Source organism: Pelophylax lessonae (genome assembly GCF_965119305.1).
Source record: "Pelophylax lessonae genome assembly, chromosome: 7".
Lineage (NCBI taxonomy): Eukaryota > Metazoa > Chordata > Amphibia > Anura > Ranidae > Pelophylax > Pelophylax lessonae.
Window position 1 is genome coordinate 237,509,744 of NC_138774.1, and position 26,054 is coordinate 237,535,797.

General features: G+C 42.8%; 1 protein-coding gene across 3 annotated transcripts in view; it reads left to right on the forward strand.

Annotated features, from left to right (window-relative positions):
• The window catches only part of AKNA (AT-hook transcription factor), a 116,227-nt gene that overhangs the window by 89,508 nt on the left and 665 nt on the right, over positions 1-26,054 (forward strand). For all 3 annotated transcript variants that reach the window (XM_082264499.1, XM_082264498.1, XM_082264500.1), the window contains exons 17-21: positions 3,424-3,515; positions 5,556-5,645; positions 7,446-7,547; positions 11,196-11,300; positions 22,853-22,976. In XM_082264499.1, the coding sequence (XP_082120625.1) occupies positions 3,424-3,515; positions 5,556-5,645; positions 7,446-7,547; positions 11,196-11,300; positions 22,853-22,976 (513 nt within the window). The remainder of the gene's footprint in view (positions 1-3,423; positions 3,516-5,555; positions 5,646-7,445; positions 7,548-11,195; positions 11,301-22,852; positions 22,977-26,054) is intronic.

Sequence of the window (26,054 nt, forward strand, 5' to 3'; positions counted from 1 at the left end):
CTTGCCTCAGTTAAGGTAAATTTTCATATTTGAACAATAAGAAAGAGACTGGGCAAAAATGGCATCCATGGGAGAGCTCCAAGGCGAAAGCCACCGCTGACCAAAAAGAACACAAAGGCTTATCTCATTTGCCAAAAAATCATTCTGATTATCCCTAAGACTTTTGGGAAAATATTCTGCGGACTAATGAGAAAAAAGTTGAACTTTTGTCTGGTATGCGTCCCGTTACATCTAGCGTAAAATTAACACAGCATTTCATAAAAAGAACATCATACCAACAATCACACATGATGGGGGTAGTGTGATGGTTTGGGGCCACTTTGCAGCTTCAGGACCTGGACAACTTGCCATAACTGATGGGACCATGAATTCTGCGCTCTACCAGAAAATCCTGAACAAAAAAAAAAAAAAAAAGGACTGTGCTTGGCACTAGTGATCGACCATTATTGTTTTTTTAATGCCGATACCGATATTTTGGTCATCGGATATCCGTATCGGCCGATATTTTCGGACATGTAAAAAAAATTTTTTTTTCTAAAGGTACTCCTTGTGGAGGGATCTGGGGGTCTAAAAGACCTCAAACCCCTACTCGGCACTGAAAAGCATTCAAAACGCCAAGTTTGGCTGTTTCGAATGCTGTCAGTTTTTTTAATTCGGCACCGAGTACCCGTAAGTGATGTCATGACATCACTTCCGGGTTTTTTACATGGAGACCGGCGCATGCGCACTTGCGGCAGGGATACCGGCTTTCACGGGGACACATCTTCATGCTACACTGGGTCTTCTCTTCGGTGGCGGCGGTGGAGGTAGGATGCCCGGGTCTCCTGGTGGAACCGTGGAAGGCGGCGGGAGGGGGGGACGTCAGCCGCATCGGTTGTCATTGCAAGTCAGCCGACCGTCGCCTATGGACACCGGTACCGGGGTGATGCCTCTAGCTGCAGGCATCACCCCAGGACATGCACTTTCCCTAAATATCGGCAATATCGGTAACCTCAGGGTTCTGATTCCGATATATATCGGGGAAAGTGCATATCGGCCCCCGATATATCAATGTTGCCGATAATCGGTCGATCTCTACTCGGCACCCACAGTGGTCACTGTGGTGAGAGTGAAATACAGGACTTGATAAAGCGCATGCTTGCGAAACGTGTCATCACGGCAACTGACTCAGCCTGTGTTCCACACTGGTTCCCTGAAGCTTCCCTTGGCTCTTCCTGCTTCTAGGGAATAAAAATGGAAGGGGCCAAAGAAAAGCCTCTGAAGAACGGCTGCATAAAGGGATGCTCAGACCAACTTTGTATGAATAATCAAAAATTCTTTATTAAGGATCAAAGTAACACATTGTCTAAAAATTACCCCCGTCATAGGGGAACAGTGTACAAACCATGAAAGGATACAGAAAATGAACTGACCACACACAAGACATAAAACCAAAAAAGAGATCACACATACAAGGCCGGCCTCACACATACACTGGAAGATCAGACCAGCAATGACCGGAGTAAGCTGCATACATTCCAACCGGGAATATCTGAATGCTGCTATCTCATCGGTTTGCTGGTCGGCATGCCACAATGATATATAGTACCTGGTATGATTAATAACCAATATAGCTGCACCAATGGTTCAAAAGGTTGAGAACTTCAAACTTTAAACTCTAATTTTGTCGACCCTATAATTCAAAATATGCTGTGAACTATTGCAATGCAATGCAGATCTAAACCTATACACTTCTACTGTCATTGAGAGGCATATAGGCTCTAAATTATCAACATGATTTCACCATGAAAGAGGGAAGCGTCTAGAGAAATGTCTGCACACCGATTAATATAAACTGTAAATAGAGCCAGTCCTTGACATGGATGATGGCTAGTATCTTGAAAAAGATGAAGTTCAAATCCTCAAATAACTTTTGGTTTGCAGAATCGGGCCAACTTAGAACCCCTATGGCAGAGAGTCTCTTGCTGTAATAGTGAGTGAGGGTGCGGGAGCAAGGGAGAGACGCAGTATATGGGGAGGACTGCGCGGGCTCACACCAAACATAGGCTGTATCCCATACTGGTCAATTGTGCCATTGGCCAGGTGACGGCCGTGAATTGATTGGCATATATCCACTGTATAGCTGGGTCAGCTTGGTGGTCACGGCCTTTTCTCTATCCCCTTTATAATGGATGCTTATGCTCACCATGCACTGGAAGTCTTGAAAGAAGGGACATCTGCACAACTGGCAAGTTGGCAAGATCAAGATCAACACTCTCCAGGAGGTAGGTGTATGTGTGTCAAAGTCAACATTCAAGCGAAGACTTCACCAGAGTGAATACAGAGGGTTCACCACAAGATGTAAACCATTGGTGAGCCTCAAAAACAGGAAGGCCAGATTAGAGTTTGCCAAACAACATCTAAAAAAGCCTTCACAGTTCTGGAACAACATCCTATGGACAGATGAGACCAAGATCAACTTGTACCAGAGTGATGGGAAGAGAAGAGTATGGAGAAGGAAAGGAACTGCTCATGATCCAAAGCATACCACCTCATCAGTGAAGCATGGTGGTGGTAGTGTCATGGTGTGGGCATGTATGGCTGCCAATGAAACTGGTACTCTTGTATTTATTCATGATGTGACTGTTGACAAAAGCAGCAGGATGAATTCTGAAGTGTTTCAGGCAATATTATCTGCTCATATTCAGCCAAATGCTTCAGAACTCATTGGACGGCGCTTCACAGTGCAGATGGACAATGACCCGAAGTATACTGCGAAAGGAACCAAAGAGTTTTTTAAGGGAAAGAAGTGGAATGTTATGCAATGGCCAAGTCAGTCACCTAACCTGAATCTGATTGAGCATGCATTTCACTTGCTGAAGACAAAACTGAAGGGAAAATGTTCCAAGAACCAGCAGGAACTGAAGACAGTTGCAGTAGAGGCCTGGCAGAGCATCACCAGGGATGAAACCCAGCATCTGGTGATGTCTATGCGTTCCAGACTTCAGGCTGTAATTGACTGCAAAGGATTTGCAACCAAGTATTAAAAAGTGAAAGTTTGATTCATGCTTGTTAATCTGTCCCATTACTTTTGGTCCCTTAAAAAGTGGGAGGCACATATACAAACTGTTGTAATTCCTACACCGTTCACCTGATTTGGATGTAAATACCCTCAAATTAAAGCTGAAAGTCTGCAGTTAAAGCACATCTTGTTTGTTTCAACTCAAATCTATTGTGGTGGTGTATAGAGCCAAAAATATTAGAATTGTGTTGATGTCCCAATATTTATGGACCTGACTGTATATCGTTTAATTACCTACTGTCATAAGACTGCTCAGGTCTTCTACTCCAAACTACTCTTACAATTTCAACCTCATTTGGTAAATGGGGCGAGGGAGAAACTGGTTTTAGGGACATGAGATAAACCTTATGTGTTCTTTGCAGGAAGCAACATGATGAGGAAGGTCCGCACTTTTCCACTGGCTTGGAGTCACCCATTTACAGACTTAGGGCTCCAGTTAATGACTCAAGGGAAGGTAAGTGTCTCGGGAAGAGCAGAATTGCTTATTCCAGTGAATTGAATCATTTTGCTTTTTTTAAAAAACGTCCTGTCCAAAATTTCCTGACTCTGACGCGCTCCCAGCACAAAGACAGATACATATATATGTGGCCCCAAGGAAAAAAGCCCAGTCCTGTGAGGTTGCATACTGTTGGCACCAAGGGGTTAATAAAAAAGTTATACCCGCATTTTTGGTACAGCAATGATGCGGGAGGGAAGGATCGCACATGTAAACCACTGCAGAACATTGCCTAAACAGTGGTATGATGCCAAACCCTGTAGCTACCAACAGATGCCCTACAAGCTGATTCTGGCTCGAATGACTTTTTAAAAGGTTTCTTGCCTTGCTGGTGGAAAATACCTTGGGTTTGTGGTCATGCCGCGTGCATTTTGTTTTGTCCCCCACCTCCTGCTATTGGTTAGTTAGGCCATCTATTACTTTAAAGTGTAACTAAACCCCCATCATAAAAAACATAAAAATCAAATGGTGTATTTCATGCTGTTCATACTGAGTCACTGAGATTTATTTTCTATATTCTGTGAAAAAGCTTGTTGATCCTGCTGCTCTCTGTCTCCACTTTCTGTCCATGTCCTCAATTCAACTAGGGATTTTGTAGCTTTGCTGGCAACTCTGCACATGCTCAGTTTTCAGTGAGTTTCTGTGTGGAGCATTTCCTCCCTATCACATCTGAGCAGTCCATAGGACTATAGAGCAGTGATGGCGAACCTTGGCACCTCAGATGTTTTGGAACTACATTTCCCATGATGCTTATGCAGTGTAGTTGAGCATCATGGGAAAAGTAGTTTCAAAACATCTGGGGTGCCAAGGTTCGCCATCACTGCTATAGAGTCACACATGTGGGCCTATACAGAGTGGGTAAATGACAGCCCACTCCCTCCCTCCCTCCTCCTCCTCCTCCATGCCATGGGGATAAGATATTACATGTAGATTGATGGAGGTTTCACCTCCCTCTTATTTTAAGACACAGGCTAGAGGGGAGTGACACAGCCTGTGTCTGGCAGAAATCCACCCACGCCATGTTATTTCCAGAAAATAATAAAGAATTGATTTCAAATATATATTTGTATGCCAATTTAAAGCAGTTTATTGATAATATTTATTTATTTTTTACTCTGTATTCCAAAGGCTGTTTTTTTTTATATTGAACATGTGATCAGCAGCAGAGGACTAGAAGCTCCTCCTGCTTATGTTTCCCTGCAGACAGGCTGGGAAAGAGCTGGGTCATGTGACAGCTGTAAATCGATTAGGAAAAAGGTACTTGAATGTTTTTTTTTATATTAAAATAATTACAATGCCATCATCCACATACAGAAATAGAAGGGATAATGTAAATTAAACAGTGCGTGTTTAGTTCTACTTTGAGGCTAGGTTCTCAGTAGCCTGTGTGGTAAAACACAGCATTTTACCATGCAGGCTAGTGCGGTGTTAGCTTTGGCATCATTTTCTATGTCCCATGGCAGTGACCAGTGTTTATCCAGTGCAGAAAAACACAGGCCAGCCCACTGCACATCCTTAGAATCCAGGTATGGGGTGTGGAGGCTCCTATCAAGCTGGAGCTCAACTTCCTAAAACAACTACCTAATAATAAGTATGGCACTTGTAGGTTATACCCTAATGGCTCGTTTCCACTGAGCTTTCTGGTACGGTTCGGTACGGTACGCTATTTATGCCGTTTCCATTATGAATGGTACCCTAATTCCGAACTGTACCGTACCACTTTTTTGGTACCCTTTCGCACATTAGTACCGTACCAAGAGGGTGGAGCTACACTCTGCAGAACTTGATTGGTTGACAGAGAATCGTCGATCACAGCTTTCTTGCTACCCCACGCCTATCATCACTATTGGCAGTGTAAACGCAAGGTGTACCGTTCCGAACCGTACCGTACTGAACCGAACCGTACCGTACCACTCAGTGGAAACGAGGCATTAGTGACGCATTTGCCTGTGAGGGAAAATCCACCAAATATTTTTATATTGATTATGTGATTCACAGAACACCGGTGGAGAAACTCTGTGCCACATGGCCATGACCGTACTCACCAAGCTACTCAAGGAGGAAAAGGAATCCAAGGGCCATTTACAGGTGAGTTATTGGAACTTATGGTAAAGCTATCATGCGAGAAACATGGTGACCACCATTGCGGACACTCTTTTGAAAATGCTAGCTGTCTGGGTAACCCAATTTTTAAACCACAGATCCAAAACAAGGTATATTTACACCCAGAGCCATAACTATTTCCATCTCCAAGGCCTCCTAATTTCTCTAGCAATACAACATAGTGATTGTTTTCATAGCAATCCTGTAGATGTACTCAACCTATACATACACACACACATGAACTTTATCCATCTGTATTAGCAAATGCTATCTGCGGACATCTCTGTGTAGCCAGACAGCCCCGGGCCCCCTGTTCCAGGACCTGCAGCCGTCAAATAATCTGCAATTACTATAGTGACACCCTTGTTTAAATTTTAATTTCCATCTCTGGTTACCAGGCCTGGCTCTCAATCTTGGAACATTTGTTCTCCTGCTTGGCAAAGCCATCCAAAGAAGTTCATTAATGTCTATTTGTAGCCCAAAATCATAATTTCTGGAGACAAACTATGGTTACCTGGTCTGGCGCCCAATCTTAGAGCTGCTATTCTGTTGCCTGGCAAAGCCATCAAAAAAGTAAATTAATTACTATTAGTAGTCCTAAAAATCATAATTTCTGTAGTCTAACCATGGTTACCTAGTCTGGCACCCTTTCTTCGAACCCTTATTCTGCTACATTGCAAAGCCACCTAAAGTTATTCATATCTATTTGTTGTTCTAAAATATTAATTTCTGTAGTTTAGACCAGTGGTCTCCAAACTGTGGCCCGGGGAGCCAGATGCAGCCCTTTGCTTGCCTTTATCCAGCCCCATTCCTCCCAATGGCACCAACAATGGGGCACTATTCCTCCAATTGATACAAACAATGGGGCGAAATTCCTGTAACCGATACCAACATTGGGGCACTATTCCTCCCATTAAAACCATCGATGGGGTATTGCCTACTTCCATTGTTTCAGTCACTTATCTCCTCTTCTGGGGACCCCTGCAGGCGATATTCGCTCCTCCTCTTCTCCGAGTGCCACCATAGCAAGCTGTGTGCTATAGGGGCACTCGTGCGGGAGCGCTCCTGAGCCAGGCTGTGTGTGTCTATAGACACACACAGCGTGGCTTGGGCCCCCATTCCCTCCTCACAGGATTTTATTGCCAGGAGCAATGATGATTAGCTGGTCTGGTGCCCAGTCTTATAATCCTTATTCTGTTGCATGGCAACACCAACCAGAGAAGTTCATCAATAACTATTTGTAGTCCTAAAATAATTTTTTCTATAATCTAACTATAGTTATCTAGTTTGACACTGATCTTGGAACCTTTGTTTTGCTGCATAGCAAAAACATTTAGTGTCAGATGTGAAAATTCTTCTGGTAGCTTTGTGGTGCACCAAAGCAAAGATTCCAAGATTGGGCACTAGCCCAGGTAACTATATCTAGAGATTCCACAAATAGACCCCAGACCAGGACCTAAAATGATATGTCTGTGATTACTTTCTCTGGCGCCCAGTTCTGCTGTATGGCAAAGCTGCCTAAAGAATCTCCTCCGACTGGCAGGAGAAATGCAGAGGGGGTCATAGACCAAGTCATTCAGTGTCAGATGTGAAGATTCATCAGGTGGCTCTGTGGTGAAGCAACACAGAGATTCCAAAATTGGGCACCAGACCAGGTAACTATAGTTTGAGATTCCACAAATGGACCCCAGACTAGGCATATATAACTTCTTATACTTTTAACCTTTTCCTTTTTTTTTTTTTCTGAAACAGGGTCACATTAAAAATATTTTTTTGCTTCCTTAGGAACACAGTATCGGTTTTCAGATCCCTCACCGATTCCCATAACTGAACATGTCAGTGTGCCTTATTGCCAGAGATGTCAAGAATCTGAAAGAAAGAAGCATGGTATGAGTCACTTAGATACATCTGTATAATCAAGCGTATTTACTGGGATTTCAGTAGAAGATGAAAAAGGTTTCATGTACAGTTGACAGATGCTTTGTCCATCATCTGCACTGAGCTCAGGCTGGAGAGAGGACATCCTTACATTGCAGCTGGGAGGGAATACAATTACATATAATAGTAAGGCCTGATTCACACAGGCACTATGGCTGAAGCGGCTGGGAGCTGTGTGCCGGCAGCCTATGTTACTCTATGGGGATGTAACGGTTGTACAGACACTCGCGAACATCATAGTTTGACAGGCATGCAGGGGCAGGTGAGTGGCACCAAATACAGACTTTGCTGCAGACAGAATCACATTAAAATCTGAAATTCTTCTGCTGTGAATTTTGAAGATGAATTGCTCCACAGTGCCCACAGCTAAAGAGGTTTATTTTACTTAATGTCCATAATCTGGCCATAGGTTCACTTTGTTCCGCTTGAATCGGAGCATAAAAATATCTGAAAAAACCCATGCTAGTTAAAAATGTGATATACACAATTCAATAACCATTAATCTAACGGTAAGTGTAGAAAGTCCACGTGAAGAAAAATAGTGAAGAAGATCTTCGACAGCAAAACTGATCTTTAAAGTTCCAACACCAAAATGAACGGGAGCTCCTTAAGTGACACCCACCACCTCAGTTAACAAGGGTGTGGTCAGGGTGCCAGGAAACCAGACCACATGGGGATGCAGGTAAAATAAAGCAGTTTATTGGAGCAAACAATCATAAACGCACAGCAAGAGTAAGGAAGGGAGAGCAGGAACAAGTCGGAAGTCCAGAAGCGGGTAGTCCAGAAATGGATAGTTATCCAAGCCGGAGTCGAGTCCAGAAGCGGGTAGTCATCCAAGCCAGGGTCGAGTCCAGAAGTGGGTAGTCTACTGATGCCGGGTCATCTTCCAATGTGGGGTCGAGAGCCAGGAGAGTCGTCAGCCAAGCCAGGTCATAGGAACACAGAGAACAGAAGACTGCTAGCAGAGATGCACCTTGGAGCACAAACGCAAGGGCAAGGACTGCAACCCATCAGGTGATAGATATAGTCAGGTTGCAGCATCATCACTATGCGACACCCAGGCAGCAGGCAAGTGATGATGCAATCAGAGTTTATAAGAGGCAGCAGTCTGCACATGTCCAAGATGGCTGCCAACTGGAGGGCAAGGTAAGACATTGACAGGCACTTACTGGATCATGTGAACCTTCTATTGCTAGAAATGTCAACCAAGCTTTGGTAGTAACCCTCAATGGGAAGCTGTAAACAGATATGCCCTCCTATGGTCTCAGACACCCTTCCCTTATCTCCAGGCCAGCCATATCATGTGCCACGGATCAGGGTAGATAAGGGGAGAACGCTCCAATAGTGTAAAACAGTATAAACTCTTTTTTTAAATATTTAGATTGCACTTACATGATTCATGTGTAAAAATTGCCTTGTAAAATAATCATTGCCGGCAAAGAAACAGGAACAGCCCCGTAAGAGATTCGTTTTAAGGAAACATGTTGGACGAGGCCGCATGCTGACATTACTGCATCCCCACTGACCACCAGAAGCGCGGGTGGACTGTTCCCGTTTCTTTGCCAGCAAGCATTATTTTACAAGGCAATTTTTTACACACGAATCATGTAAGTGCAATACTAGTTTATACTGTTTTACAGTATTGGAGCGTTCTCTCCTTATATACCCTGATCCATGGCACATGATATGGCTGGTTTGGAGATAAGTGGCGGGTTTCTGAGACCATAGAAGGGCATATATGTTTACAGCTTCCCATCGAGGGTTACTACCAAAGCTTGATTACCTTTCTAGCAATAGAAGGTCCACGTGATCCGGTAAGCACCCCTGTTAACTGAGGTGGTTGGTGTCACTTAAGAAGCTCCCATTCATTTTGGTGTAAAGACTTTAAAGATCGTTTTTGCTAATGAGGATCTTCTTCGCAATTTTTCGTTTACTTTCTACACTTTAATATTTTTATCACAATAATTATTTCACGGTTGGATTAACAGGTTTTTGAATTGCTTATATCACATTTTCAACTAGCGTGACTTTTTTTTTGGACATAACAGATTTTGAACTGTGGATACATCACATAGTTTAGCCGCTGCTTTCACTTTTATATTGAAGTCTCTACAGACATTAGCGTGGTTTTAAAACTAATTTTACTGTAAAAATATATGAGCCCCATGGTAGCTCTTTGGCATCATGCTGCTCTAGGCACACCAGATAGATGATCCCTTATTGTAGAAGTTCCAGTCTATGTATCATGTAATTTTTTTTTTAGGAAAAGCTAATACTAGAAGGGGTTATTGGAGGAAGCATGCACTATTCTTTATATTTACAGCTAAAATACACCTGTATTTGTGGTGCCCAGGAGCCTCAGCTGCTGCCTAATTCTGACTTTAACACTGAATTACAAAATTTGCTGTATGCGGGCATACGCTGATACTTGTATTTGCTGGCGTACACATAAATTTGTAAACTTGGTGTTGCCTCTCTTTCCCAGCCACCCAGGGCACACATTCGAGATATCCATTATGGCAAATGCAGGGACCGGTTAATGTCACCAATATTATCCATATATGCAGCACTGCAAAGACATAGAATATAATTCATATTCATTATTGTACCTTCTGTGGAACAAATGTTTACCAATGTACTTGCCAGAACATATATGCAGACTTATTTTTAAAGTTGAACTAAACCCCCTCATCCTTTACAGCCAAGGAAGCTACCATCTTAGCCTCTGTTTGATCTGCAGTTGCCAAATTGCTGCACATGTGATCAAATATCAATAGATGTTAGGGTCCTTTCACACGGGCTTTCCGCCAGGCGCACTCAGTTTTGCTGAGCGGGGATCGATCCGCCGATCCCCCCTGAGGTCCGTCCCTGCTTACTTTGCAGAGGTGGACCTGTCAGAATCCCGCTCTCCTCTATGGGAGGTCAGATGAAAACGGACTGCCTGTCCGTTTTCATCCAATTCTACTCGATCTGATCCTCCAGATGGATGGAAAATAGGGTTTCCATCCATCTGGATTTCACAAACCACATTGGATTGGATAGCAGTGGATGTCGGCAGAGATGTCACCGCTGAAACCCCCTGCTCCATAGAGGTGCATGAAGCATCCGATCAGGTCTGCCTGAAAAAACTGACAGGCAGACCTGATCAGAAAGCCCACGTGAAAGGGGCCTAATGGTGCAAAAAGTACACCCTTAGCATCAGAAAATGCTATTGCCCCATTCAGCAGAAATTACTTCTTGCAGGCATTTTGTATAATTGCCCACCACTCTCTGGTATTGACTAAGTGAAATGTTTTCCCACGTCCATGCAAAATTCCTTCAGTTGCAAGACGCTTGCATGAGCTGCCTATTTCCCCCCTATGAAATTTAAATGGGTATCAAATCAGGGCTTTCATTGCATCCAATCACATCCTTCGTCTCATTCTTTAGCCTTCACTAGTTTAAACACTTGAATCCAATTGGTTCTTCTGGGAGCTTGTTGAGATTGGACATTAAAATTTACCAGAGATGGCAATGGAGTACAGAACACTTTGCAACTTTGCATCTATAGTCTGTTCTTTTTTTAAATGTTGTATTCCATAATTGTGTTTTCTGTAGTTACCATGAAAACATCCAAGGAGAAGGAGGAGAGTGTCCCTCCTACACACCCAGCCTGTCCACTATGTAAGGGGAAGAATGGATCTGATAATACAACAAGAATTGGTGAGTTTATTTTAAGATGTAGAACTACAAATTATCCTAGTGATCAGGAAGAGTTTATAAGAGATGGTGTCTGATCCAGAACAGGGATATTTGTGAATGGTAACTATAGAATTACAAAAGACACCAAAGGATATTTCCCAAATTCCTTTAGGGGCTGAGTGGAAGTTGGCGAGCAAAGGTGAGTAGGGATTAGGGAGTTTAATTTATAAGGGGGAATAGAGCTATAAGAGGGGGCTGAATAAAGGTTGGTAGGCAGAAGTGAGTGGGAACCTGGGGGTTTAATTTATAAGGGGGAGTAGAGTTATAAGAGGGGGCTGAATAAAGGTTGGTAGGCAGAAGTGAGTGGGAACCTGGGGGTTTAATTTATAAGGGGTAGTAGAGCTATGAGAGGGGGCTGAATGAAGGTTGGTAGGCAGAGGTAAGTGGGGATCGGGGGGTTTAATTTATAAGGGGGAATAGAGCTATAAGAGGGGGCTGAATAAATGTTGGTAGGCAGAGGTAAGTGGGGATCGGGGGGGTTAATTTATAAGGGGGAATAGAGCTATAAGAGGGGGTTGAATAAAGGTTGGTAGGCAGAAGTGAGTGGAGATCGCGGAGTTTAATTTATAAAGGGGAGTAAAGTTATAAGAGGGGGCTGAATAAAGGTTGGTAGGCAGAGGTGAGTGGAAATTGGGGAGTTTAATTTATAAGGGGGAATAGAGCTATGAATGGGGGCTGAATAAAGGTTTGTAGGCAGAGATGAGTGGGGATCAGGGAGTTTAATATAAGGAAGAGCAGAGGGGAGTATAAGAGGGGGCTGAATAGAGGTTGGGGAGCAGAAGTAAGCGGGACGTTTAAATGACTTCTAAGGAAGAGTACCAAGATGGGACTGGTTGGAGAGCAGGGAGCTATAAGAGGGGACTGAATGGGAGTTGGTGAGCAGAGATAAGGGAGTATACATTACCTAAAAGGGTAAATACAACTATAAGTGGAGCTGAGTGGAGGATGATGTGCAGAGGAAGTTGGGGAACATGGAGGATAATTGACTTATAAGCAAGAGTACTAATGTAAGAGGGGGGTGAATGGAGGTTGACAAGCAAAGGTGAGTGGGGAAAAGGGAGTATAATAGACTTTAAAGGTTGAGTATTTATAAAAAAGGGGGCTTGTAGGTTGAATGCAGCATGTGCGGCAGCAATAATTCACACAGTCAGGTGCGATGTAAAATTTATATTGAAGTAATGTAGCAACAGTTCACAACAAACCCGGTAGGAAATAAGCAGATTCCAACCAGACTGACAGCATTTGTTTAGAGGGTGCATAATGCACCCTAGGCATCTTATGGTCAATCGGGGAGATTTCCAGAAGAGATGTGACTCTATACGCTTTCCCTACTCGTCAGGAACCTTTCTCTAACGCTAATACTGTCCTAACAGGCGAGGTACTTGTCCCTACTCTACTAACCCAGAAATGCGAGTCAAAACTGGGAGCTAGGGCCTTTAATTGGCTCTATAGGCAAAAAAAAAAAAAAGGGTGCACCGACCTAGCGCATTATCCTCAATAAGGCTTTATTTGTACAACATATAAAACATGGCTACTCACAAACAAAGGTAGAAAATAGTCATATCAAGCTCAGTCGCTCCAATGTCAGGAGTAGTTCATGTGTTAGTCCATATTCCTGTAAAGATGACGGCTGATGCGTTTCAAGGCTCAGCCTCTTTCTCAGAGCCACTGTGTCATGACCAACTCATAAGTTTAAATAACAATGCATTGCTCAAACCTCCTCCCTCAGATCTCGGGAGCCCCTCCCTCTAGGGGTGTGGCAGTGATTATATACCCTTCCCTCTTGTACCACTGCCATTTGACCCCCAACAGGGTTGGTTAATGAAACCCATGTGATAAATGCACCGCAGTTATATGCTCAAAACAACATAGCACAGTTACACATACAATCGAATAATTGAATAGGCTCTGCCTGACCTAAGATGGCCACCAGAGTCACATGGGATGGCAGCTACCCCAGTACCCAGTAGGGATGATCGAACGGTTCGGGTCGACCATCGGTTCGACCCGAACTTTGGGTGTTCAAGGTTCGGCCGAATTTAGAACTTTTTGCTGAAAAAGTTTGGAATTTGGCAACCAGAACCGACCAAAATGCAATGGTTCAGGAAATGGGCTTTAAAAGCCTGTGATTGGACCAGAACCATTAGCAAAAGCCAATTGAGGGGGCAGGAGAATGCTAGGAATGTGATTGGAGTGACTAGGGGGTCCATAGTCCAATCATTAGTGAATACGCCCCCCAGTATATAAGATAGCCCCCGCCAAATTCCTAGCATTGTTATACAGGGACATGGAAGAGAGTGGAAGCAGTTCTGTTAATTTTACTTTAAAAGTGTCATTTAGCATTTATTAGTGTGAGGAAAGGGATATCTAGTGTAGTTAGAGTGCTCCTTTACACCTTAGTTAGCTTCAAAAATTTAGTTTCTGTAGGGAAAGTGTGAAGTGTCAGGGTGACCGTAATGTAGTGTAGGGTTAACTGACTGTTATGGCAGGGTGACCAAACCCTTCCATATCAGGGTGACCGTAATGTAGTGTAGGGTGAACTGACAGTGACTGCTATGGCAGGGTGACCAAAAAAAAAAGATAGTTTCTCTCAAGTCACTTTCGCTGCAGTAATATGGCTTCGCCCCCGTCAGCTTGCTTTTTGGCTGCAGGCGTCTATAGTGATTTATTGAGCACATGTTTGGAGTCAGGCATGACATCTGAACATGTGAATAGGGGGTATATATATATATACACACCCATGTATGTATATATACACCTAGACATATATAGGTGTGATAGTAGCAGAAATATATGCTTGCGCTAATGAAATCATTTACACTAATATAGTTACGCTCCTATCACACCTATATATGTCTAAGTGTAAAATACATATAAGTATGTGTGTATATATACCACTATACACAAGTTCAGATGTTTTGCCTGCCTCCAAAGAACCCAAAAAAATGCCCAAAAAAACGCTAGCTCCAAAAAAAAAAAAAAATGCCCAGGTGTGATTTTGCAGGCATTTTTTTGGGGTTTTTGGAGGCAGGCAAAACATCTGAACTTGTGTATAGTGGTATATATACACACATACTTATATGTATTTTACACTTAGACATATATAGGTGTTATAGGAGCAGAGCCATAGTAGTGTTAATTATTTCATTAGCGCAAGCATATATTTCTGCTACTATCACACCTATATATGTCTAGGTGTATATATACATATAAGTATGTGTGTATATATACCCATATACACAAGTTCAGATCTTTTGCCTGCCTCCAAAGAACCCAAAAAAATGCCCAAAAAAAACGCTAGCGCCAAAAAAAAAAAAAAAACGCCCAGGTGTGTTGTTGCAGGCATTTTTTGGGGTTTTTTGGAGGCAGGCAAAACATCTGAACTTGTGTATACGGGTATATATACACACATACTTATATGTATTTTACACTTAGACATATATAGGTGTGATAGGAGCGTAACTATATTAGTGTAAATAATTTCATTAGCGCAAGTATATATTTCTGCTACTATCACACCTATATATGTCTAGGTGTATATATATATATACTACATACATGGGTGTGTATATATACCCCCTATACACATGTTCAGATGTTTTGCCTGCCTGAAAAGACCCCAAAAAATGCCCAAAAAAACGCTTGCTACTAAACCGGCAAGGTGTGAAAAGAGAGAAGCCACTATCCTGTTCTATAAGTGACCTAATACAAACAATCTTTTTTTTTTCTGGTTCTGGACATGCTACAGAGCTGAAACTTCACGGGTACACTTTTTAGACCCCCCAGATACTAAATCCAAAGAAAAAAAATTTTTTTTTTTTCAATAATTGGCTCTCTATCAAAAATGACAATTTTTAAGAACTTTTTTTTGTGTCATTAATAGTCCCTGGGGCATGACCCAGAACCCTAGTCACTTTTTTTTAGGGCTTCAAAATGGTGTTTTTTGATTACCGAAGTTCGGGTCCCATTGATTTCAATGGGGTTCTGAAATCCGGGCCGAACTTTCGGGAAGTTCGGATGTTCTGGCCGAACCGAACTTTTGAAAAGTTCAAACATCCCTAGTACCCAGTAAGTCATAGAGGAACCCTGTTCCTTTTGACTTCCTCTCCTACAATATTGCCACAGCGGGAGGGCGCCACCTGTCACTGATAAAGTAGACTGCACCTGCCTACAGGTTGATGAGCAAAGGTAAGTGGGGATAGGGAGTCACTAATATATCACTTATAGAAAGGGAGGTACAGATTTGAGGGGACTGAATTGAGGTTGACAACCAGAGAAAAGTGGGGAACAGAGAGTATAATAGACTTATAAGCTAGAGTACTAATCTAAGAGGGGGCTGAATGGAGGTAAACGAGCAGAGGTGAGTAAGGAACAGGGAGTATAAGTTACTTTAATAATATACTTATAAAGGTAAGTACAGATATAAGAGGGGGTGAACGGCGGACAGTGACCATGAAGTAAATGACTTATTAGCAAGAGTACTAATCTAAGAGGGGGCTGAATGGAGGTAGACGAGTAGAGGTGAGTAAGGAAAAGGGAGTATAAATTACTTTAATAATATACTAATAGGGATAAGTACAGATCTAAGAGGGGATTAACTGCGGACAGTGATATTAGCAAGAGTACTAATGTAAGAGTGGATGAATGAAAGATGGTGCGCTGAGGTGAGCAGGCAATAGGGAGTATAAATCTCTTAAAAAATTGAGTAGAAATGCAAGAGGGAGTAAATAAAGGATGCTGGGCTAGAGGGGCAAACTAAGGGCTCATGCACACTGGGCATCAAAAAAAGCCGCTTTTACAGGTGTTTGACTTTTTTCAACCTCTAAATGCCCCTCTAGGTGGGCCTATATGCCCATGCACACATAGGCGTTCAGAGGCAGAAAAAGACATCACTTGTGCATTCAGTAGAAGAGCAAAAAAAAAAAAAGATGGATGATAGATGCGTTCAGCTCTTGAGCGTTCATTCATTCCAATTTCCACAATAAATTAACATTCTGGCCAATGGAATGAACTCCCAAATGCTCTGAGGCATCTGAACAGGCCTAAAGGTTTGTGAAATGTGGCTTTAGGTGTGTTTTGAAAGCTGCGTTTTCCTCCCCTGGACACCTTTGCTTCTGCTGTATGTATATGAGGCCTAACTGTGATGAATGAAGCTTTTCAGGAGTCAAGAGTGAGTGTAGAAGGCCAGCGGGACTTTAGCTGTAAGGGGTCGAAAATTTGATTTGTGTTGCGGGGGTCAGTGGAAGTAGCAGGGTAAAGGTCAACAGGGTAATTTAGGCTGTTGTACAGAAGTGATGTGGGAGCGAAGGGGTGAACAAATGTATGCAGAGAGTGGTTAGCCGGGATCAGGGCAGCGTTGACCTGTATTGGGGGAATTAATGGAAATTGCCAGGGAGAGGTCAGCTGTGATGGGGGGGATATATGGAGGTGATAGGAGAGGTTAAGGCAGATTGCCGGACACAGGAGAACTACGAATGGGTGATTCATAGAAATAATAAAGGGGTAAATGTCGTTAGCTAGGCAAAAGTAACCTGTCTTCAGAGAAGTCTATGGTGGGGAAATATTATTTTGCTAAACCAGCCTTTTTGGTAATATGCCTAAAAATTGATCAAAAATTGTATACAAGCCAGCAGGTGGATGGAACCTGCCTTTTAGTTACAAAAAGCCACAGATTTTCATTATGCACCATTATGACTTTCTAGACCAGGCATGTCCAAAGTCCGGCCCGCAGGCCAAATGCGGCCCCCGGGCTGCTTTTATACGGCCCCACAGGTAATTTGGATAAATACATTGGCATCATTCATGACTTTTTTTGCTGCCATCATTAATCATTATCGGTTCATATAGTGCTTATATGTGGTTAACCTTTGTGTGACTATTAGGGAGCACGCATGCTCCGGATTGAGATGAATACATTGTAAAATCTCAGTTAACGTCAGTTGGTCTAAATCAGTTATCAATATATTTGAACACAACATGTATACTTGGTGTTATGTTCCTGTTCATATTTTTTTTAACTTAAAAGTTGACAGACAACCTTTATTACCAATAATATGTAATGTACTTTACAATGTTCCTGACATATATTTCAGCTTCCTGGATTTTTTTTTTAATCTGGCTTTCAGATATGAAAGGCAGAGCGATTTAACATCCGTTTAGATTTGTCATCCATGTGATAAAAGGAAAAGTATGCCGTTTGCAATAAACTTTGCATAAAATAGTTAGTTTGTATTTAATTTGAATGGTCCAAAGAATGTCAGGTAAAATGGTCGGCCCTCACGCATGTTCACTTCATCAAATCTGGCCCTCTTTGAAAAAAGTTTGGACACCCCTGTTATAGACACTGGCATCCTAACAACCAGTGATGTCATTAGTTGATCAGGATGTCTGTCGCCTCCACAGAACTCATGTTTGACCCCCCTGTGCCCCTCTCCCTCAGCACTGGGTCACATTAGCTGACTGATGGAGAGAATTTGAGGGAGACGAGAAACATTGGAATACTAGTCAGTACCAGTGTGTAAAAGTGTTTTTGCTTTGGAAGAATAAATCACCACTAATATTGGGCGTCCTACATGTGTGGATGTTGCTGAATTATGTAAAATTATTAGAATAGTTTCTTACATTTTAGAATGGGGCGCCTCGAGATATAATTTTAAAGGGTGCCTTGAGATTCTCTATAGTTTGACCAGCATTACACTGACACCTACAGGCAAGATTGTTAACTACATAAGGATGCAAAAGACCCAGCATTAGCTAGTTATCTTAGAGCAGATTGGGAAGGAATAGATCCTCTGTCCGGTTTTTATTGCTGTCTGTGTCCCGCCATATAAAGAACTTCCTACACTTGTTGTCCCAGTGACAGGTTGTCCAAGGAACAGGAAATGGGGAATCTCTTTAATGGGGATAGAGGAACTCATTCATTTATTTTTAGCAATGTGGGGAAGGATTAGAACCCATGCTTGGCATGTACTGCTTTTTATTTCTTCTTCTGATGTCTCTAGGATACGAAGGGAGGTTATCCTCATTAAAGTCACAGGCAGAAATCAAATCCTGACAGAGGTTCTAACCCTTTCTCTGCTCTATGCAAAACTAAAAACAATGCTTGTGCTAGAATTTACAAGCAAACCCCACCAAAAATGTTGTCCAGTTTAGGTCAGGGGGTCTGCTGGACTTTTAGCCTTTTGTTTTTCTATAACATGGTGGTGACAACCCTCTGCCATAGTTCCTGGAGTTTCCTGGTTACCTTGGAGCCTTGGGTGTCCCCATCAACCTTGAGTTGTCACCAATCCTCCAGCTGCTCCCTCTATAGTATAATATAGAAACCTCTACTAAAGGTAAATAACAGATCACCACTGACCCGCCTTTCGAAAATACCAAATAGTCTGGCTGTCAGTATTTCTGAAATCACAGAATCGTGAAAGGTATGCAGCAAGTAACGCGATACTGAAGTCAGAATTGCCAATATGCTTACTTGTGCTTAGTCAATGACTCAGAAAGATTAGAAGACGCTGGATCAGGAAGGCTGCCAGGCAACTAGCATTTTTAGATGGTGGTCTAGCAGCCCGTGTATTTCTCTCAGTACAGGCTTCTTTAAAATGGAACCGTAAAGGAAGAATTAAGCCCTGCTAGATCATGTCAGGTTTGCAGGTATAGCTATGTAAAACATTGAAAAATAGGTGCAGATACTGTTTAAAATCCAGAAATGCACTCTCTTACCCTGCTCTGCACATGCTCAGTTGCTCCCTATTTTCAGCCCTGTGCCTAAAATCAGAGCCACAAGAGGCCAATCAGCTGACAGCTTTAAGATTTACTGTTGCTGAAGGGGGAAGAACAACAACAGGAATGACAGACTGTGTGGAGGAAACACAGATAAGGCTAGGTTCACACCTATGCAGGTTGCGGCTGATGCTTTTTCCTGCCATTTTTGCGTTTTTTTTTTTACATGTGTTTTTAATATGTGTTACTGTTGCCAGGGGAAGGTGTCTTGTCATTCAGGAAAATGCACCAAAAACACATGCACATGCATTTCCATTGAAGTCTATGGAGCCAAAACGCAACCTACTGCGAAAAAAATCCCTGACCCTTTCCAAAAAATGCAACAGTTAAAAATGCACAGATGTAATTGTGACTCATAGGAAATCATGTAAAGTGGTTGTAAACCCTCTCATATACCCAGTGAAGTGGACATCCTCAGATGATACACAGAGATGCAACAAATCCTCCTACATAAGTTTTACTTGTTTATCTGCAGTCTTCTCTTCCCTAAACCCCTTCAAAAGGGCAGAATCATGTTAAATTCCTTCATCTGTTGGGAGCAGAGAGGAGGGGGCGGAGAGCTTCAGTTACACTGTGTGAAAGCTGATTGGAGGAAAGGCACACACCTCCCTTCACACAGTACACAGGAGCTAAGGAAGGATACAGAGCTGTGTCCTTAATAGAAAAGCTGTGAGCTGAGCTCTCCTCCCCCGTCACAAATTTATCTCTTTATGTGTCGGGAAAACTTCTCAGAAGTGATTCATGCTGATAAAAGTGGAACTAGAGAGAAACAACAGCGAGCCTTGGAGAGAGAGTAAAGTAAACACTACAGATATATGTGCTTTGTTCAGATTTATTGACTGAGATTTACAACCACTTCAAATGAATTGTAGTGCGTTTTTGCAAATCTGAAAATGCACTGCAATACGAATAGGTGTGAACCAAACCTTAGGGAGAGAGAAAATAAAAGCAGGATAGGTGACAGGACAAACTCTGCCAGGGAGACACAAAAGAGTTAAACTTTGAAGGATAGTGTCTTCTCTTATCTCCCCTCATGGACAGCCGGTGTTCCGTGAAAAAACCATACCCGTGAGAAAACCATACCCTCGTCACTTCCGGAGGGTATGGTTTTCTCACAGTAGTGTTTTTAACGTTATACTTGCCGCGATTACATTAAAACAGCTCCTCTGCAACATTGCTCATCCCCGCTCCTTCCCCTGTCACTTCCCTCATTTCGGCTAATTAATATAAAAGCGGCTCACGGAGCAGACATATCTCATTTCATACACCCGCTGCCGATTTCATATTTATTAGCCGACATAAGGGAAGTGACAGGGATACCAGCGGGGATGAGCAATGTTGCAGAGGAGCTGTTTTATTGTAATCGCGGCAAGTATAACGTTAAACACATACTCCGTATTATTTCCATCCCCTCCGAGCATGCGTACTTCTGATCTTCTCTGCTGTTCCTTGAAGTTTCCGGGGCTCTGAGCATGCGCACTGCTGCGCTGCTCAGCAGTTTCAGACCGGAAGTGACGAGGGTATGGTTTCTTCACGGGGTATGGAAATCTAACGTTACACCGGTAAACTTCAGCACTGTAAAACTTCTGTCAGCCTTCCCCTCTAACTGAGCCAAGACATACAATCAAGGCTGGAAATTTACATATTTTAATTGCCGAAAGTGACAACGTTTTTAGGATCAAGGAGAAGGGGAGGGTTTCCAATAAGGAAGTGACTGCTCTGAGCTTCAACAAAATGGTGGCCTCCAACACAAAGAAACAGGAACAATGCTGGAGGCAATTTACAACACATACTACTTTTGGAAGTAGAATTATTATTGAGGAATGTATGTTTTTGGTAAAGTGATTGTAAAGTCTCCTTTTTTTGTTAAAAACAGAGCAGCCTAGATCCTTATCTTCTTGGTTCCCTCCTTGGCTCTCCTGGCTCCTTCCTCCTGTTGAGTGCCCCCACACCACGCAGCTTGCTATGGGGGCACCTGAGCTGAGCCGAGCCGCTGCTCTGTGTGTCAATTCAGACACAGAGCTGCGGCTTGGCCCCGCCCCTCTTTCTCCACATTGGCTCACTGAATTTGATTGACAGCAGAGGGAGCCAATGGCGCTGCGCTGCCATCTCAGCCAATGAGGAGGGAGAGTCTCAGGCAGCTTAGACACTCCTGCAACATTGCTGGATAGAGATGGGGCTCAGGTAAGTATTAGGGGGGATGGAGCACACAGTAGGCATAGAATGCATTAAGATAAAAAAAAACTTTTGATTTTACAACCACTTTAAGGAACATTAATTATCAAACTTTTATGGGTAAAGTTCCACTGTTTCTTCTTCTAGAGCCCTCCTAAAAGGAGGGGTAGTTGAACTCCCCAGTATCTACTTAATACTGAAATATCCGTTTTGACTGGACTGACTCTTTGCAGTCCCTATATAGTAAATATACACAATACCAAAAGTATTGGGACACCTGCCTCTACAAGCACATAAACTTTAATGGCATCCCAGTCTTAGTCCATAGGGTTCAATATTGAGTTGGCCCACCCTTTGCAGCTATAACAGCTTCAACTCTTCTGAGAAGGCTGTCCACAAGGTTTAGGAGTGTGTCTATGGGAATGTTTGACCATTCTTCTAGATACGCATTTGTAAGGTCTCTGCTCTAATTCATCGCAAAGGTGTTGGGGTCAGGACCCTGTGCAGGCCAGCCAAGTTCCTCTACCCCAAACTTACTCATCCATGTCTTTATGGACCTTGCTTTGTGCACAGGTGTACAGTCATGTTGGAGCAGGAAGGGGCCATCCCCAAACTGTTCCCACAAAGTTGGGAACATGAAATTTTCCAAAATGTCTTGGTATGCTGACATCTTAAGAGTTCACTGGAAATAAGGGGCCAAGCCCAACTCCTGTTAAGCAACACCACACAATAATTTCCCCTCCACCAAATGATTTGAACCAGTGCACAAATCAAGGTCCATAAAGACATGGATGAGCGAGTTTGGGATGGGGGAACTTGACTGTCCTGACCTCAACCCGATAGAACACTTATGGGATGAATAAAGTCTCGTACACATGCACCGATTGTTGGCCGTAAATTTTCGGCCAACGTCCGATCGGCCGATTGTCGGCTTGTTAGTATGATGCTTCCGACAACCGACTGCGACTTTTCGGCCGAACAAAATCTGGTGTGCATGCTATAAAATTTTTGTTGGCCGTCAACAGAACGGCCGATTGTTCGTCAGTCAGTACAGATTTCGGCAGACAAAAATCAGATGAGCAAGACTGGGCATGCTCAGAGACGTAAAAACACACGTAAAGTAAACCATCACATGACATCACTTCTGAAGTTGGTTGTTGTTGGCCGAAAAAAATTGTGTGCAGTCTAGAGCACATTTCAACCAACACAAAACACTGGACAAAAGTCGGCCGATCGGTCGGCCAACAATCGGTACGTGTGTACGAGGCTTTAGAGTGTAGACTGCCAGCCAGATCTTCTCATCCAACATCAGTGCCTGACCTCACAAATGTGTTTCTATAAGAACGGTCAAACATTCCCATAGGTACACTCCTAAGACTTCCCAGAAGAGTTGAAGCTGTTAAAGGCTGCGCCAACCCAATATAGAACCCTACAGACTAAGACTGGGATGCCAGGAAAGTTCATGTGTGTGTAAAGGCAGGCGTCCCAATACTTTTGTTAATGTAGTGTGTATTTTTCCACCAACAGAGGTCTACCCATTCTGACTATTATTTTTCCTACAGGAATGACTGATGGTGAACACAGGCGTCATCGGAGGCATCAGAATTGCCAGCACTGGTATATGAGTCACCCTCCTCCGATCAGCTACATCCCCAGTCCACTCGTGCCTTACAGCCCTCCCGTCATGTGAGTTATTCCTTTCATTACAGAGATGTGACTCTTTACTGTGACCATTTATTAACCTAGTATATGCTTACAAAGCTGTCCATACAAGGATAGATGTATTTTGTTCAGTCTGCAAGCTAAACAAAAACATTCTCACAGATTCCTCCACCTACGCTAAACAGCACGGATAGACAAATCTCCCACTGCCGGCTATTATATTGTGATACGTGTGTGATAGCGCTGGACTATTGCAAGTAGAAATTAATCCAAATAAGTAAGGAATAAAGTGAATATTTCTAGCCAGAGTTTAGTTTATGGTCAAAGTAGGTACCCAATACTGGGCCTAGGCTGCTGCCCTCTGGTCACTGGGGTCAAGTCGATTAACAAGTGGACAATTTGTGGGTGTGTGATTAGGAACTCCTATTACAGATATCTTTTCGTAAATTTGTTTAAAATGCTTGTTTGTTAAGAACATCAATGCGTTTCGAAAGAAAAGGTCTCACCCTTCTTCAGGGCTGAAACAGAGATTTGTAATGCAATTCAGCTGAAATAACACAGAAGGCCTGACTTGAGACTGAACTGAGGCTTGTGTGTCCTACTGACAAAGAAAAGAGCTGGTCTCATTTAAGCCCTGATGAAGAGGGAATCCTCTTCATCCCCAAAACGTATTGGATGTATCTGATGTTCCCAACAAAACATTTTAAACAATTTTCAAGCAAGTTGCAAGTTTGTAGTAGGTGCTCCCAGGGCCGCTGATAGGGGGGGGGGACCACCAGCCCTCTTGTAGGGGGCCCGAGCACACAGGGGGGCCCACACAGAGAGGGGGATTAGTGATGGACAACAAATACAGAAATCTTCCTCCAGCATCTGAATCTGATCTGTCCCTCTCCCTGCTATCAGATTTTATCTGCTAATAAAGATACAGTCGTCCCTTCAGTAATCGCCCTCCCTGTGTGGGCCCCCCTCCCAGCACTGGCTCTAATGTTATCTCTACTCAGGAGTTTATTTATAAATTTGTTTCTCTCTCTCTCTCTCTCTCTTTGATCAAAAAAAATTTTTTTTTTTTAGATTTAGCAGGAATTATGCGAGTTATGTTATATTTGTGTCTGCTAATAGTGATTTTGTTGTAATTTTAGCTAAATATATCTTTAATATTTTCTTGGGTGGGGGCCTTGCCAGGTAGTCTTTACGGGGCCCCGTGATTTCTAACAGCAGCCCTGGCTTCTCCTAACCACATACCTAGAGGCTACTGATTTCTTACAGCCGTGAGAATACCTGAACAGTGACGGTGGCCAATTGGCTGCAGGCACTGTCCACCCTACAATTTTTTGCCCAATAAAAGTATTATTGTGCAAGTTGGTGACAGCAGGTACACACGTGTCGAATCTTAGATGATTCAGCAGTGGCCAGTTTAAAGTGATTGTAAAGCCTCACCTTGTAAAACAACCCATTCAGTTTAAATAAGAAATGAAAGGCAAAACATTTGTGTATAGATAAAAAAAAAAACAAAAAACACACACCTTACAAAATACCCTTTTTCCCCTTTTTGTATAAGTGATCACATTCCCTCTGTTCTCAGCTGCATAAAAGCTGGGGGAGGAAAAGCAACAACACACTGGTCTTCCCGGTGAATGGCTGTGCAAGGGGAAGGGGGTGTCAGCACAAGTCAGATTATTGGAGGAGAGCATACCGAGTTCCCAGCACAGCTAGAAAACTGACCACACTGTGCTTTAATGCCTAGTGTAAGCAGTTTAGTCAGGAAAGCAGAGGGACTGGCAGGAACCTCAGGGATGTCACACAAATGAAGCAATACAAAGAGTATAGGATACTTTTTCATTGAAGTACACTGTACAGCAGGCACATATCAGGAATATGAAATATTTACATGCTGTCATTTACATTTTTTTTTTAAGTCCTTTTCAAGAGCAAGTTCCAAAGGTGCCAGCAATCTATTGGCCAGAAAGCCTCCTCAGTGCACCCCTCTGATTCTGGCTTCACTTTGTTTCCCATGGCTTAACTTCCTGAACAGGAGGGCTAAGCTCCGCCCTCAGATCCATATCATGTCTCCATGTAAAAAATGAGCCAACAACCAGATTAGGCTCCATGGTGTAAAGACCATGTAAAACAGCAAGACGCTTCCCATGCCTGGAGTCTCATAGCTGTATACAGTATCTGCAACGTGAGACAGGTCTAAACTGACCATACTGTACGTGGTTAGGTTTTCGTTCGTTACATTTGTACGAAAATGAGAAAAAACTAATTACTAATTACTTTCCAAAGCCCTTTAAAATTGTGTGCAGACCTGTTATTTTAATGGATTCCCATATTAAACAGGTTTGTTTTTTGCTTACAAGGTCTTTGAAAGACTAATGCAATGTTTGATCTAAAGGGATTTTTTTTTTTAGTAACAACTTGCAGACCAGGCTTTCTCTGGCTTTCTCTGGTGTTTACAACAGCGGACCGTCCTTCTCTCTCTGCGGGGAGCGATCACGGGTATCAGGCGCCAATCGGAGCCACCTGACAAATGCCTTGGTGACGATCGGGGGCGGGAGCGCTCGCCCCCTATCTCCTCCCTGCTGACGATCGGGGCGGGAGTGCTCGCCCCCTAGCTCCTCCCTGGCGAGCGACGTAGACCTACTTCGTTCTGCCTGTACGAGCCAGCCTGCCGCAGTAAATATAACGTAAGCAGTCGGGAACTGGTTAAACAAAAAAAAAAAAGAAGGAATTTTGAAAAAAAATATATATTTTTTTACTTTCTGCTATTCATAATAGCCAATAAAAAAAATGTTTAAAAATCAAATGTATTCATAAATTTAGGCCAATATGTCTTCTGCTACATGTTTATGGTAAAACAAATCCCAAAGAGTGTGTATTCAACGTTGTAGCGTCTACAAACTTTGGGATATATTTATTGAATTTTATTTATTTATTTTTTACTAGTAATGGCAGCGATCGGCGACCTATAGCGGGTCTGCGATATTGCGGCAGACAATCGGACACTGACACTTTGTAAGAACCAGTGACAGTAAAACAGTGATCAGTTCTAAAAAAATTTACTGATCACTGTACTTATGACACTGGCTGGGAAGCACTTAAAAA